Below are 14,868 nucleotides of genomic sequence, written 5' to 3'. Positions count from 1 at the left end.
AACGATCTGGTTCTTTTTGGTTAAGAACCTAGTCCATAATTTCCTTGCTGACTCTCCGGGCTGTTGAACTATGTGACTTAAGTCATCGGCATCCGGAGGTCGGACGTATGTACCTTGGAAGTTGTCACGGAAGGCGTCTTCCAAGTCCTCCCAACTGCCGATGGAATTCTCAGGCAGGCTGTTCAACCAGTGACGAGCTGGTCCTTTGAGTTTTAGCGGGAGGTATTTGATGGCATGAAGATCATCACCGCGGGCCATATGAGTATGGAGAAGAAAATCCTCAATCCATACCGCGGGATCCGTTGTTCCATCATATGATTCAATATTCTCGGGTTTAAACCCTTCTGGGAATTTGTGCTCCATTACTTCATCAGTGAAACAGAGGGGGTGTGCGGTGCCTCTATATCGGGCCAAGTCGCGACGTAGCTCGGATGGAGTCCGTCTGCGGTTTTCGGCCCGGGCGTGATTATGCTTGTCACGTCCGGCTAGATAGCCGTCGTCGCGCGTCGGGGCACGCCCCCGTGATCCGTAGATCGATCTGGTCTGACCTGCTCTACGGTCTAGGTCCTGCCGCAGGTCATATGTATATCCCCGAGCTGTTATATCTCTGCCTTTACGGCGAGGTGGTACGGGCTGGTGTTCAACTTGAGTTGCCGGTTTGTCCCGGCCACGTGGTGGTCGGTCAGCCGCATTATGTGCTGATGGTACGGGCTCGAGGGCCTTGTCATCGAATTGAGGTAGCAATTTGCGCTTCGGGTAACTTTTGGTGGGGCGCTCGAGGCCGTATTCCTCGGCTGCCAAGACGTTAGTCCATCTATCGTTGAGCAGATTTTGGTCAGCTTGAAGCTGTTGTTGCTTCTTTCTCAGGCTCCTTGTCGTGGCAATTAGCCGGCGCTTAAAGCGCTCCTGCTCGAGAGGTTCCTCAGGTATGATAAAGTCTTCGTCACCGAGGCTCGCCTCGTCCTCGGAGAGTGGGAGATAATTACTGTCCTCCAAGTCTTCATTTATGGCCTAGTCGTCGGGGCTAACTTGCCCATCTTCCCGATCTTCCTGTTCGAAAGTTGGCTCGACGGGGTCTTCTTTGTCTTCGGCATCGTCCGGAGTGTTGTCGTCTCCTGTGCCAGCATTGCTATCTTTTCCGCGGCGTGATTTAGAGCTGCGCCGCTGACGTCGACGCTTTGGTTGTATCTCAGGAGGTTTATCCTTGACTGGATTGTTCTCGTTATCGCCATCACCCTCTTTGGGTGTGTCCACCATGTACACGTCATACGAAGCGGTGGTCGTCCAGCGTCCGGTAAACGACGGGTTTTCGGCCTGCTCCTCTCCGGCATCGTCGTCCATACTGTCGATGTCCTCGGAGCCGTAGTCGAGCATGTCAGTTAAGTCCTAAACAGTGGCTATGAAGTGGGTGGTGGGTGGGACGTAAAATTCCCCGCTCTCAGCCCCTCCGGGCTGGGCATAGTTCGTACATTGCTCCTCTGTAATGACGAGGGATCGCATCAAGTCCAGAGCCTCGCTTAAAGGTGAGGTTTTTCCAGGGAGAAGAGAATCCGAGGAGTATAGCGGGAAGGAAACTCCTTAGCCGAGCTCACACAATGCTGAATCCGAGGGTTCGGAGCCAGTGTCCAGAGTAGGGTCCGGCTCCATGATGGTTGCCAAAGACACCACTTCCTCCGGCTCTCCCGTACTGGGTTTAGCAGCCACAGATAGTCCGGCGGGCTTAGTAATCCTGTCTTCGGACCCGACGATGTGCTCCGGATCTAAGGCCAGAGCGGAAGTTGGGGTCGCGAACCCTTGGAAGATCAAGTCTCCTCGGATATCAGCGACATAGTCTAGATTTCCAAAACTAATCTGGTGACCTGCGGCGTAGCTGTCAATCTGCTCTAGATCGCCAAGCGAGTTGGCCCGCAGTGCGAAGCCGCCGAACACAAAGATCTGGCCGGGGAGGAAAGCCTCCCCCAGGGCAGCATTGTTGTAGATGACTGATGGAGTCATCGAACCTTCTGATGACGATGTAGCGAAACTCTCAATGAAAACACCAATGTCGGTGTCAAAAACGGCGGATCTCGGGTAGGGGGTCCTGAACTGTGCGTCTAAGGTCGAAGGTAACAGGAGACGGGGAACACAATGTTTACCCAGGTTCGAGCCCTCTTGATGGAGGTAATACCCTACTTCCTTCTTGATTGATCTTGATGAATATGAGGATTACAAGAGTTGATCTACCACGAGATCATAATGGCTAAACCCTAGATGTCTAGCCTGTATGATTATGATTGCGTCTACAGACTAAACCCTCTGGTTTATATAGACACCGGAGGGGCCTAGGGTTGTACAAAGTCGGTTTACAAAGGAAGGAATCTACATCTCCGAACGCCAAGCTTGCCATCCACGCAAAGGAGAGTCCCATCCGGACACGGGAAGAAGTCTTCTGTCTTGTATCCGGACACGCCCGAGGACCCCTTAATCCAGGACTTCCTCACTGACCACGAAGGTCTATTTCCTGTAAGCAAACGAAGAACAAGCAAGAAACTAAGATTGCAATTTGGATATTGTGAATATAATATGAAAGCTTTATTGGTCAAGGTGGGGTTATGTAACATCTTGGTCTGGTCGTCGAACACAAACGAAGTACGCGAAGTTGCAGCTATGGCAAACTTTTAATCTAAACAAAAAGCAAAGTCTAAATGACACCCTCAGGGCTGTATATATGGAGGAAGAGGGGGGAATTTCGTGAACCCTTGGAGGAGGGGTCCGAAACCAACCCTAACTATGTTTTCCCATACATATGGACTCTAAAAACAACCTATACTTCAGTATTTCGAAATTACATGGGCCTGGCCCAATAATAAGGTAACGCAGCACCTATAATAGCATTTGGACAAAATTTATGAAGTGGCATTTGTATATTTTGTCCAAGGCTTCATGCACTCGTTATGGTAGCTTTAAAGTCCTGAAATCATCACTTGTAGCTCTGTTCTTGTTCCCCTTGCACATGCCTTCATCTCCATGCTCTATCTTACTCCAATGTTCATCCTTCTTGTCCAAGCTAGGCCCTTCATTTGTAAGAAAAACAAATATATCCAATTTAGGCAGCATCATATTCTCATGAACATTAGAATCATTACCAAGATACGAAAGTACCTGGTAATTTAATTGGCGTGCGCGAGCTCTAGCAATTGGTCCAATATGTATAGCAGTAGGGGCTGTGGGTGTAACAATGGTATTGATGTCCTCGTCAACTTAGAGATTCAACAACAGACATTTTGTAGCTGTGAACAGAGTATATGTGCGAAGAATTCGAAGAGGTCGTATGCGTTCTCAGAATTTTTTCAAAAATATCAAGTTGAGGAATTTGACCATAGATGTCCGTAGGAATTTCACTAAGTTTTCTTGACTCAGGTTCTAGAGTTCTACAGATTTGATAATCCACACAATTGAGGAATCTTGAGGAGAATCATAGCTTAGAGAAATAAATCAAGGGAAAGAAGCTTTGCGGTGTTTAAGTGATAGATTGTTGAAGAATATAAACACCTTTTGAGGATTTTGTGAAAATCATAAGGATCAAAATAGGGCAGTAATATCATATTTTAATTCCACTTTATGAAGAACACACCAAACTGGAGCTAGAACGGAGAAGTTCGTCAGTCCAGATCTCCCTCGCCCTAACTCGGCGGAGGAAGACAGCTACGGTAGTGGCGGAGTGAAGATTTTCGTGGCCGAAGCGAGTATGATGGCGAGGAAGTCAAGGCAGTGAAGCTCTTCCTCTCCGGCGACGATGAAGCTTAGCGGCGGTGCTAGATCAGAGCTCGAGCAAGGAGAAGTGAGGTCGAGCGGAGTAAATGAAGGCAGTGAAAGCGGAGGGGTATTTATAGCGGAGGTGAAAAACTGAATGCCCGAAGAATTTGGACATTCATACCCCTGACCCTTGCTATCCTTTCGACTTGTGTCACCCTTGTACTGAGTACTTGAGATCATGGGGATCGCGGGTGAATATTATAATCTAATAGTGGGAAGCGGGATAGGTTTGAGCGGCAACTGCTAAAAATTAGATATGAAAATTTTAATGTTTCGTTCGCAAATTCTTCAGCTGTCAAGGATACAGTGAAAATTTTGAACGAGTTTCAAATAAAACACATATTAAGAATTTGTGAACAAACTGGATTGAGTTTAGCATAGAGGAGGAACGGGTCCAATCACATTTACTTAGAGAGAAAAACCAACTTGAAAAATTAGCAATAAATGAATGTTGTTGAGGACATTGAAAACTCATATATATATATATATATATGACATGACTATTTTATTACTAATATCAGAATAATATTCTGTTACTCCCGCGCCCTATAGGTACCGATCCAAAAGGAACCCCGCCTTCTTCACCTAGCCGGCCCCTGGCGCCGCCCTACCACGCTGCCACCCTGCCCCCCTACTCCTCACTGCGCCATCGCCCATCCCGCCGGCCACGCGCGCCGCCCCACCCCGCCGGCAACGCGCGCTGCCACACCCCGCCGGCCCCGCACCTTGCCCCACCCCGCTGGCCCATGTGCCGCCAAACCCCATCGCCTACGGCCCAGCCCTTCGATCCCCTACCCCTGGGAAACGTCGGCTTCTCCCGCTACATCTCACTCCCCCACCAGCTGCAGGTGGCGGGGGCTCGTTCCGCCGCGCTCACAGTCCAACCCTGGTGCCTTAGGCCGTTCGCCGCTGCTGTGCTCACGCTGGTTGTGCCGCGCCTCCAGCTCCCATGTGTGTCCTGAGTGCACAGCATGTATTTGCTAAAATGTCTCAGTGCAGTGGACTACTAGTTTTGTTGTGTTCATGTGCATTTGTAGCTGCCTTCTTGCTTGCTAATTGCTATAGCTTACAATACTTATAGCATTTTTCGTGTGTGATTTGTACTTTAGGTGCTAACCAAAGAATAGGTAAGGTCATTCAGATTGAGGATCTTAACTAATCATGTTAATGGTTGGTCTTGCTCCCTGTGCATTTTCACTCACCGAGAGCGACTACTCCAGAAGAAAAAAAGCCATGGGAACGTGCCGCCCTCAGTCCTTTCTCTCGACAAATCCATCAGTGCAGGTTCTCCTATGCGCCAAGTATTGCCAGCGGCGATGCCTCCATCGTAGCTCATTGAGGAAATGCTGCTTTTCCGTATGCATATTTATCTGTTTTGTTTTCTGGCAGGAAGGCACACCCCACACCATTGTTCTCGTGCAACCATCTCCAAACAAAACGTCCAAAAATTTTATGGACTTCAGTTCACTCAACCAAGCCCTGGATGGTTAGTGTTCTCTCTTGCATGCTGCTTGAAATATTAATGCAATTTTACTTTGCTATCCGATTGTGCATGTGTTGTCGAAAATGAGGTTATCATGGGATTCTGAACATATGATAGTACTGTTTTCCATATGTATTATAGTTCATTAGTTCATCTATTCCTTGCTTCAGTTCTATAGACATAGTCATCAGCCATCATCATCTAGTACCACTTGTACTGAACATTCAGGAATTCAATTTATAATGTTGTTTACTGTCCTAATTTTTTGGTACCAGTAACCTTCCTATATACATATGCAGCAGCAGTTCAGCCGTTGTTATGGCAATAAGTAGTTTAGTAACTAGAAAAACAACAAAACGTTGGTTCATTTTTTTCCTCAGAAGCTTTTCCGGTTCACCTTGTATATGGTTTTTCAGTTCACCTTGTATATGCCTTTTCAGTTCATCGTACATGGTTCAAAAGGAGATCCCTTAGTTTCAGTAGATGTGGAGATGGGTAAAATCTAAAGTTCAACTTATGGGGTACTTCATAAAGCAAAGAAAAAAAAGAAAAGTAGAGCAAAAGTGAAGAAAAAGAAAAAGAAAACAAAAGTGGTTTTGAGAAGAAAATGCCTACTGTCCAGTGATACATTATCTCGTCAGTCTATGGTTATTTGTTCATGAGAACGGAAAAAACAGTGGTACAATACATATTACGTGAGCTGTTCACATATTATGGTTATTTGTTCATTAGCCGCGTGCAGGAAGTTCAGCGGCACAATCCCCGGTCGTTCAGTCTCGCTGTTGTGGGCGTGCCCCGCTCCAACTCCATCACCTCTGCTTCACTGGTGAAACAATGCGACCTGAGGAACCACGGGGGTCGAGGACGTCCAGCTCCGCAGTCCAACTCGGCGTGATTCACGTCATTGATAGCCCCCATGTAGCAGCCTAGTATGTATTTTATCATCAGTTCATAAAAGGAAAGCTGAGTCAGTGCAGTGTGCGTGTTAAAAAAATAATTTAGTTTTATATTTTATGGTAGTTCATTGTATAGAAAATTTGTAATAGTTCCTGCTTTTCAATCCATCTACTTCTTGGTCACAAGTCCAATTAGTAGAAATTCAAACATGAAAATAACATCCATCTTGTTCTGGTAATCATCTTCAACAAATTTCGTATGTATCAGACTTGCATATGTTTATTAGTAGGGCAGATCTCTGTTGTATAAGACGCTAGATGTTGATTTTCAATTATGCTGTGACAAAATTTTCAGTCATCTTGAGTCTGTTCCCTATATCACTTCAGATCCTTTTTCTTGTTGGTCCAGTGCATGTCCCGCAATGAGCCAGGACAGGGAAGTTGTTGCACACTGCCGTCTTCGTCGGCCGTCACGCTATGAGTGGCTATGGCCATTGGTCACTGTTGGTCGTCGGCCGTTCTTCTTTGCCACCTCCTGAAGGTCAGCTTCTGGTACACGGGAATGAAAAACCAGACGAAGCAAAATTGAGTTATCACGGGGATGGAACACCCACAGCCGTAACTACAACTCTCTCTGTCTTCTCAAAGATTGAGTGTGCTTGTGTTGTTACGTCTCTCTCTACCAATTGGTGTGATTAAATTTATATTCTGATCATTGGATCCTCGTTTGTTAAATCTAGCATGCACAAAGTTTAGAAAAGAGGCCCGAACGAATTGGGTGCACTCTACCTTTTTGTTCTTATGCTTGGTAAACCTTGTTCAGTTTGCATTGGAGAACTTGTACTATTCCTGTTGCTCTCAAGCTATATGTTTATATGCCTAAAAAGAACTTAAATCATCCTTTTTATGTTTCTTTGTTGTCAAATAGAAGCTAAATAGTTTGGACATATGCAGTAATAACATTTCTGATGGAGCAGTACACATATTTAGAACTTTAATGTAGTTATAAAACATGAATTCTCATTCCCAAAAACCTACAAAAAAACATGAATTTATATATTGACATCTGCTGCCGGTCCTTTTCTTGTGTATGTTCAGTTCGACATATGGTGGTTCTTCAGATCAACGTTGTGTGATTTTTCAATTCATCTTGTAGGTGAAAAAAGGAGCTCCCTTTTAGTTCAAATGGATCCAAAAAATGGTTGCTGCATTACATTTCAAGACCATTCTGTTGGTTTAGGCTACATCTTGCTAGTTTGGCAAACATTTTTTGCATCTACTTGTGGATGGCTTCCATTTTGTGCTCCATGGGTATTTGTTCTAATTCCTGAAAGAAAGAAAATAATCTATTGCATGTGATAGTTCATCTGATTTGTATAATTTTTTTACCTATTTTGCTCCATCTTTTTCCTTGCAGATCATGATCTTGAGAGGCTCGCTGTCGAGACTGTAGGTAAATTCCATTTTCCAATGGTTCTTTCAGTAGTACTGTTTCAGTCCAAGTTTGATAGGATAATGAGGATCAGTGAACTTCTAATGGTTACTTCTTATAGTTGTTCTTTGTATTACTTCATGGGTGATAGGGAGATGCACAAGTCATTGCCGTCCACATCGTCGCCACAAGGAAACACCAGCATCACTGCCAGCTACACGCACATCTTTGGCACGTAGGTTTTTGCACTAAAATGTTTGAACTATTGCACTGAAAGTTGTGGCCACTTAATGAAAAATCTTTTCTATAGAACCAGTTTCTAAAGTTGTCGCTGCGTCGACGCGTCCCACTCCAACGGCATGGCTTATGCTTCAGTGCAAAACAGTGGAGCCTGCTGGAGGAGTCACGAGGTCGAGGACCTCCTGCTCAACAGTACAACTTCTTGTTTTGTGGCCGGTCGCTCAAGGAGCTGAGTGCAGGCCGCAGTAAGTACATGAGTACTAGTATTAGGATATGTGCGGTCCTAGTAAGTACATGAGTACTAATTAGCAAGTTTGATTGCTTTCTGAAAAGTGAAAATGTCAGCTTGTACTGATGCATTCCAAAAATGGGTTGTGTGTTTTCAAGAAAAAAACATTTGTCGGGTTTTTGGTGGCCAAGTATTATTGATATGGAGGTGAATAACTATGCGGATGCGCTCCTATTGTTTTTCTGGAACAAAACAAGATGCCATGTTTTACTTTACGAGCTTTGCAATTTCCATACCTCAAGTTGTTGCTTGCTCCCACCCGTGAATTGCGCAATTTCAATGGGTGTCGTCGAGCATGTTCGGAAGTATGCCCTTCGTGCAAAAGTGTGAAGTGTTGTCAGTATTTTGTATATTTCATTTGGCAGAGGCTTCATGTGATCTGATGGAGCTTTATAGATGTACTGTCATTACACTTTTAAGGCCCTACAGTTCATTATATCACACATGTGGCCGTTCAATATGTATTACATGATCAGTTCTTGGAAAAGAAGAGAACACAATAGTTCGGTCGAAAACAATGATCAGTTCAATAGTGCTCCCTCCTGCCTATTTTGGTTGATGTTCACGAATGGACAAAAGTTGCATGGGAAATGTTCTATTATTACTAGCATATAAGTACAGAAAAAAGTATAACACGACGTCCCAGATAAGTTTGGAAAAAAAGACCAAAAAAAACACCATGGAAATTGAAAATGGTAAAAGTTCAAGTGGTAAAATGAGAGAAGTCTAGAATATCGTCGCAAAACAATGTTGAGTTCAAAAGAAAACACAAAACATTTTCGTTTTATTAAAAATATCATTCAGTTCAACAATATAAACTATCCAAGTTCGTGCATGATGATACCATTGAGAAGTTACAAGGAAAATTAGACCAGAAATACAGAGTAAAGCCTAGTATGTGAAAACACGCTCAGTACAAAACCGTACAGATATCCGTTCAAGTACTTTTTTTTTGGAATCATTCAAAACTACTGTGAAAAATACCCCAGTACAAACACACAAATAGATCAGTATGAGTACTCTGTTTTTTGACCCGAAAAACAACACGATGGGTCTCACCGTATTCAAAATTACTCTTCAACGGTTGTGAATTTGAGAAAATATTCAACATGACTAAGTTTTGCATTTCCGATATCTTTCCAATGATATATTATTTGCCCCATTTAAACAAACTTAAAAAATCACGTTCGAAATCAAATTTGACCATATTTGGATTCGAGTTTAAACCGTAAGAAATTAGAAAACATTTCTATAAAAAAAAGTTGCACATTTTCCAGAGCTTTCCAATGATGTATCATTTGCGTCAATCCGAGAAGCCATTTGCAAAAAAAAACGTGAAAATACGTTTCGGCCAGAATTTCACCATTTTTCAAATTACTTTTAAATTATATAGAATTTCAAAAAATTAGATACATGGAAGAAGCGGATTTTCACCAGCTTTCCAATGCCATCTTATTTGCTTAATTCCGACAAACCGTTTGAAAAATTAAATCCAAAATATGATTCGCATTTTCGGTTTTGAAAAAAAAAATGGTTTTTTCAAAACTGCTCTTAAACCGTGATGATTTTGCAAAAAATTCCTATATATTTGTAATGTAGATGTCAAGAGCTTTCGAATGATATATTACACGCCCCATTCCGATGAAAAAATTTGCAATTTTTTTTGAGCTAGAGAGGACGATCAGTTCGACGAGATGAAAATCATGAGTACAATCGTCTGGAACCGTCAGTTCAAGTAGGGTAACCGAATAATATTCTGTTACGCGAAACATAATAGCCCAGATGTGTGTGTATATATATAGTAAGTGAAGAACACCAGATGTAAAGTTTGAAGAAATTGCAAACTTGAGGAATTTGAAAATTTGAAGAATTTGCAAAATGACGAAAAACTCAATTTTGAAGATTTTCAACTATGGTTGGTGGCGTGAGCCACCGTATAAGGATGATGATCTCAGACACCGCATACAATTGTCATAGGGCTTTGAGAATCAAATTCTTCATTAATTTCTTCACACTTAGAGGGTAAGTCTTCATTGATTGAAGAGAAACGATACTTCATGTGTTGCATATCAAAGTCATCAATTTTGCATAAGTGTTAGGATGTGTGTCCTTTCAAAGAACATTCAAAGATTGTAAGATATTTAGCTCACACCGCAACTTGCAAAATCTCTTTTCATCCAAGGGCTTTGTGAAGATATCAACCAGTTGTTCTTCAGTCTTCACGTGGTCGATGGAGATGTCGCCCTTCAACACATGATCTTGAAGAAAATGATGATGAATCCGGATGTGCTTAGTCTTCGAGTGCTGAACTGGGTTGTGAGCAATCTTCATGGCACTCTCGTTGTCATAGTAGAGAGGCACGTTCTTCACATTGATGCCATAATTCTTGAGGGTTTTCTTCATCCACAACAGCTGAGCATAGCAGGAATGTACTCAGCTTCAACATTAGAAAGTGACACGCAGTTCTGCTTCTTCGAGGACCAACATACTAAGGATCATCCAAGGAAATGGCATGTGCCTGATGTTGACTTGCAATCCACCCGATCACCGGCATAGTCAAAGGTCCATGTGAAGCAATCCAAAAGGACGAGTAGTAGTCATGATAGTCTTTGAGGGATGCTTGGATCTAGTCATCTCAACCTCACAAGCCCCACAAAGATGATCTGTGAGGAATTTGACACACTCGATGCCAATGATGTGCTTCTTGTTCACAAGTGTGTGCAAGTTCCTCATGCCAGCATGACCAAGTCGTCGATGCCATAGCCAGCCTTCTGAAGCTTTTGCAAGTAGACATGTGGCAGGCTGTGGTCCTGCAGAGAAATCAACAATATAAGTCTCCACTCCTAAAGCCTTCGAAGACTTTGGATTTGTCAGATTCCATGAGTACTATGCAACGATATTTGCCAAAGATGACAGCCATATCAAGATCACAAAGCATTGAGACAGACATGAGGTTGAATCCGAGAGATTTGACAAGCATGACTTTGTGCATGTGTCGACCCTTTGAGATTGCAACCCTACCTAGACCCACTACCTTGCTTTTTTCCTTTGTCAGCGTAGGTGATATGCTTCAGATGTGATGGAGATAGAGCAGAGTCCATCAATAAGTTCCTGTCACCAGTCATGTGATTCATGCATCCATTGTCGAGCACCCACTCAGTAGCTTTGGGCGATTCATCTTGCAGACGAATTAGTGCATCTTACGAACTCATATACTTCAGAGTGAAGAATATGACATCAAATTCGTCAGATAGAATTTCATCAAGCAGTATAATAGATACAACAATATAAGGACGTGAGAAATGAGTAATTCATTTCTTCATGATTAGCTTGCATCCTTCCAAACACTCTCAGGTCTCCAACAAATTCTTCAGGCGTTCAAGTCCGTCTGGAGACCTGACCCTGCATAAGGTATTAGTTCTTTTTCTTCACCACCCACATTTGGAGGGGTGGCAAAGAGTTCACAATTCTGCGAGCTCCATATGATAAAGGTGGCATTGAAGCCAGTGCACTTCGTTTCACAGAAGAGGGGTTAGAGTATGCATATGAATAAGCAGAGAAATTCTTAGAGGACTTATGAACATAATGGTTTGAATAATAATGCACATATTCATGACCCTTAGATTTTCCCTGTGAAACAGAAGCGTTAGCACGAGAATAAGTGTACTTTTAACCATGTGAGGAATTTGATCCATATGAAGAATTTGCTATGGGGTCCATGTTCTTCACGGGTGGTATCATGAGGACATTCACCTGAAGACTTTTAAGATACCTTTTGGGAACCCAGATTTTCTTCAGAGGAGGATTGTTCCTGCAGTTAGTTCCAACATATCTGGCAAATACTTCGCCATTCTGATTTTTGAACAGTTTATAGTTGAAGTCAAATGACTCATCAGATGAACATGAAGATTCACATGTAAAGCCAGATAAAGTAGATGGATGTACAAGAGGTCCTTTTGCAGCAACCCATGAGGTTTTGGGATACTGCTCAGGTTTCCAGTAGGATCCATCGGCATTGAGTTTCCTCTCAAATGCAATACCCTCTTTCTAGGGTTCCTGTTCAGAATCTGCTTTTTAAGCGCATCGCAAAGGGTTTGATGCCCTTTGAGGCTTTTGTACATGCATGTCACATACAATTCTTTCAACCCTGCATTTTCATCAGTGATACTTGTGGTGTCCTTAGATGAGGAAGTTGTGACCACAAAAATAGTTGAAGAAATTGCAGCAATAGAAGCATTTGAACTTTCAGGTGAATAATTAGCAGTTTGACATTTGATGCATTTCAAACAGGGTGGAATGAATTCTTTCTGAGCGGAACTGATCTGTTGAGCAAACAAAGAATCATTTTCTCACCCTTAATTCACTACAAAAAAGAATACACTTCCGTGATGATATGTGTTTGTCACAGTAGGTCACATTTTCTGTCATGCATGTACATCCATGAAAATTTTATGACAGAATCAAGATAGTCATACCTGTGCTGTCGTAGAAGTGTTCCATGATATTACCAAAATTATCATCAAGGAAGTGTCCACTTCCATGATGATAAATCGCGCGTCATAGAAGTGCTGTCGTCAAGGGTGACCGACACGTGGCATCCATCGTAACGGGTCGTCGTTAAGCTATCGGGTTACGGTTTGGATCCGATAACCCGTTAACAGCCCAGACCAATGGGGATTTTCCACATGTAAAATTATCATTGGCTGGAGGAAACACGTGTCGGCTCACCGTTGGGACAGATTACTTCCACTCATTGGACAGAATGCGCCAATGATACGTCGACACGTGGCTCGGCCCAACAGAGGACCAATCCTGTGAAAAGGCCGGCCCGTTTGACTTGGTCAAAAGATAGCGGACCGGCCCACGGAAAGCCTGTTAACGGCCTGTTCGCACGTAGCCCATTTACAACCCGCTAACCTAGGGCCCGTTACGGCCTATCCGAATTAGGCCCAGTAGCGTCAACTGGGCCATCCAATATGATTCCAGCCCATTGTAACTTCCGGCCCATGTATGGCCCATGACGTCTTTCGGCCCATATGAGGCACTTTGTAACTCTTGGCCCATTAACGGCCCGTGGTGAAACTAGCCCGTAATGAACAGTATGTCGCTTTATACCCATTAACGGCCCATTATTCCATTGGACCGTTTCAAGCCCATGTTATCTTTTGGCCTTCTCAGGGCCCATTTATTCTTGGGCTCATTTCCAGCATTCGGCTACTTACAGCCTGTTACTGGCCTTTTCTGATTGTGGGCCAAATTCAGCCCATGGTTACAATCGGCTCGTTTGTGGCCCGTTAATCCGTTGGGCCGTTTTCATAACATCATCAAATACGGCCGGTTAACGACGACCCGTCATGGTCGGCCCATTAATGGACGATTCCAACTCTAGCCCGTTTAAGGCCCATAATGCGGTCCGTTATTGGCCCATGTTTGGCCAATCGATCATACGACCCATAGAAGGCCCATTGATGCTACTCCCCGTACAAGGCCCATTGTTTCTAAGGCACGTAGGAGGCCCAGGGTCACTACAGTAAATATGTAGCCCATGGTTATTGTGGCCTTGTTTTAAAAATAGGTTATTGCGGCCACTAGCAAACCGCGGAAAAAGAACTGCACTGACTACAAGCAAACAAATAAACAAGACAACAAGGAAATAAATAGGCAAGCAACTTACGCTAGGCTATCACGACTATTACAGATATTACATCCACTGGGCATCAAAGTTCGCCACTAGTGCAAATATAGGGAACAAAGCAGCATATCACATACACTGGTTGTCAAAGTTGGCGACTAGTGCAAATAAACGCCGCAGCAAAACAAGTCCAGAACTGAAACCACTTCAGAAGAGCTCAAGAAACAATATCCTGGGTACCCATAATGCTGGCAAGATGTTTAGCAAGCTTATTAACTTTCTCTTGTTTGGCGCTTAAATCCTCCAGCGCTTGCTGTTGCACAAGAAAGTATGCATCTAAATTCTGCAGGGACTTCCTCAGTCCTTCGGCTTCTTGCCGTAGCATAGCTGACTGATGTCTTTCAGCTTGTAGCTGAGGCTGAAGAAGCTGAAGTGATTCAGGCAGCGAGTTCGAAGAGCTTGTGCCAATGGTACTGGCCAGTAACTCGAACACTACATCAACGCAGGATTGGGGTTTTCTCACTGTCTACAAGATCGTTTTTATCACCTTTCTTGGAGACCAACACGGTTGTCTCACTATCTTGAACCTTATCTGCATTACTTTCTCTACCATTGCATAGTGGGGTGATCTTCTCCAATATTCTATTCACATACTACAAGAGAAACAAGCAAACACATCACAGGTTTAGCATGTAGTATACGAAACTCCTTTTGGTAAACCGGTTCAGTAGTAAGGTGGATAGGATAACAACATGAAACAAACATATATCTATGTACTATGGTCACTGTATTGTCCATATCATTCTAGTTTATGTTGCCAAATCAAGATAGAGACACAGTTCAACTCATATATTTTTAAGACACAACAGCATAGACAGAATATAAGTGTGAGAAACTACACAACATTGGCAACACTTGTAATGTGCATCACATTAGAACATAAATGTTTATACAACTGAACTGAAATCAACATAGAGCAAGAAGTTAGAACAACAATCCAGTTAAAGAAATAGGTTTAAAACATACCTGTTGCGCCATTGGAGTTTCAATTGTATCCTTCAAATTCGAAAGTAGTTGGTATGAGTAAATACGGTGATGCAA

At 43.2% G+C, this 14,868-nt stretch overlaps 1 protein-coding gene across 26 annotated transcripts; it reads left to right on the top strand.

The window, feature by feature from the left end:
• Positions 1-4,346: 4,346 nt before the first annotated feature.
• On the top strand, positions 4,347-8,328 carry LOC123144498 (uncharacterized). 26 transcript variants are annotated; one of them, XR_006471588.1, is made up of 8 exons: positions 4,347-5,079; positions 5,185-5,281; positions 6,011-6,207; positions 6,562-6,715; positions 7,331-7,485; positions 7,592-7,627; positions 7,758-7,841; positions 7,917-8,328. XR_006471588.1 is itself a non-coding variant. In XM_044563673.1 (5 exons), the coding sequence occupies exons 2-5, from the start codon at positions 6,652-6,654 to the stop codon at positions 8,093-8,095; spliced, it is 393 nt and encodes a 130-aa protein (XP_044419608.1). In that variant the 5' UTR covers positions 4,347-5,281; positions 6,584-6,651; the 3' UTR covers positions 8,096-8,328. The 26 variants fall into 26 exon arrangements, 2 of the variants coding, with proteins under 2 accessions (XP_044419608.1, XP_044419607.1); XR_006471590.1 differs by having other exon boundaries at positions 4,348-5,079; positions 6,021-6,207; positions 6,584-6,715; XR_006471585.1 differs by having other exon boundaries at positions 4,349-5,079; positions 6,584-6,715.
• Positions 8,329-14,868: the final 6,540 nt, after the last annotated feature.

Source organism: Triticum aestivum, chromosome 6D, assembly GCF_018294505.1.
Source record: "Triticum aestivum cultivar Chinese Spring chromosome 6D, IWGSC CS RefSeq v2.1, whole genome shotgun sequence".
In the NCBI taxonomy this organism is placed as follows: Eukaryota; Viridiplantae; Streptophyta; class Magnoliopsida; order Poales; family Poaceae; genus Triticum; species Triticum aestivum.
The sequence above is the reverse complement of the archived record's forward strand: the minus strand, read 5'-3'. Positions and strand labels throughout refer to the sequence as shown.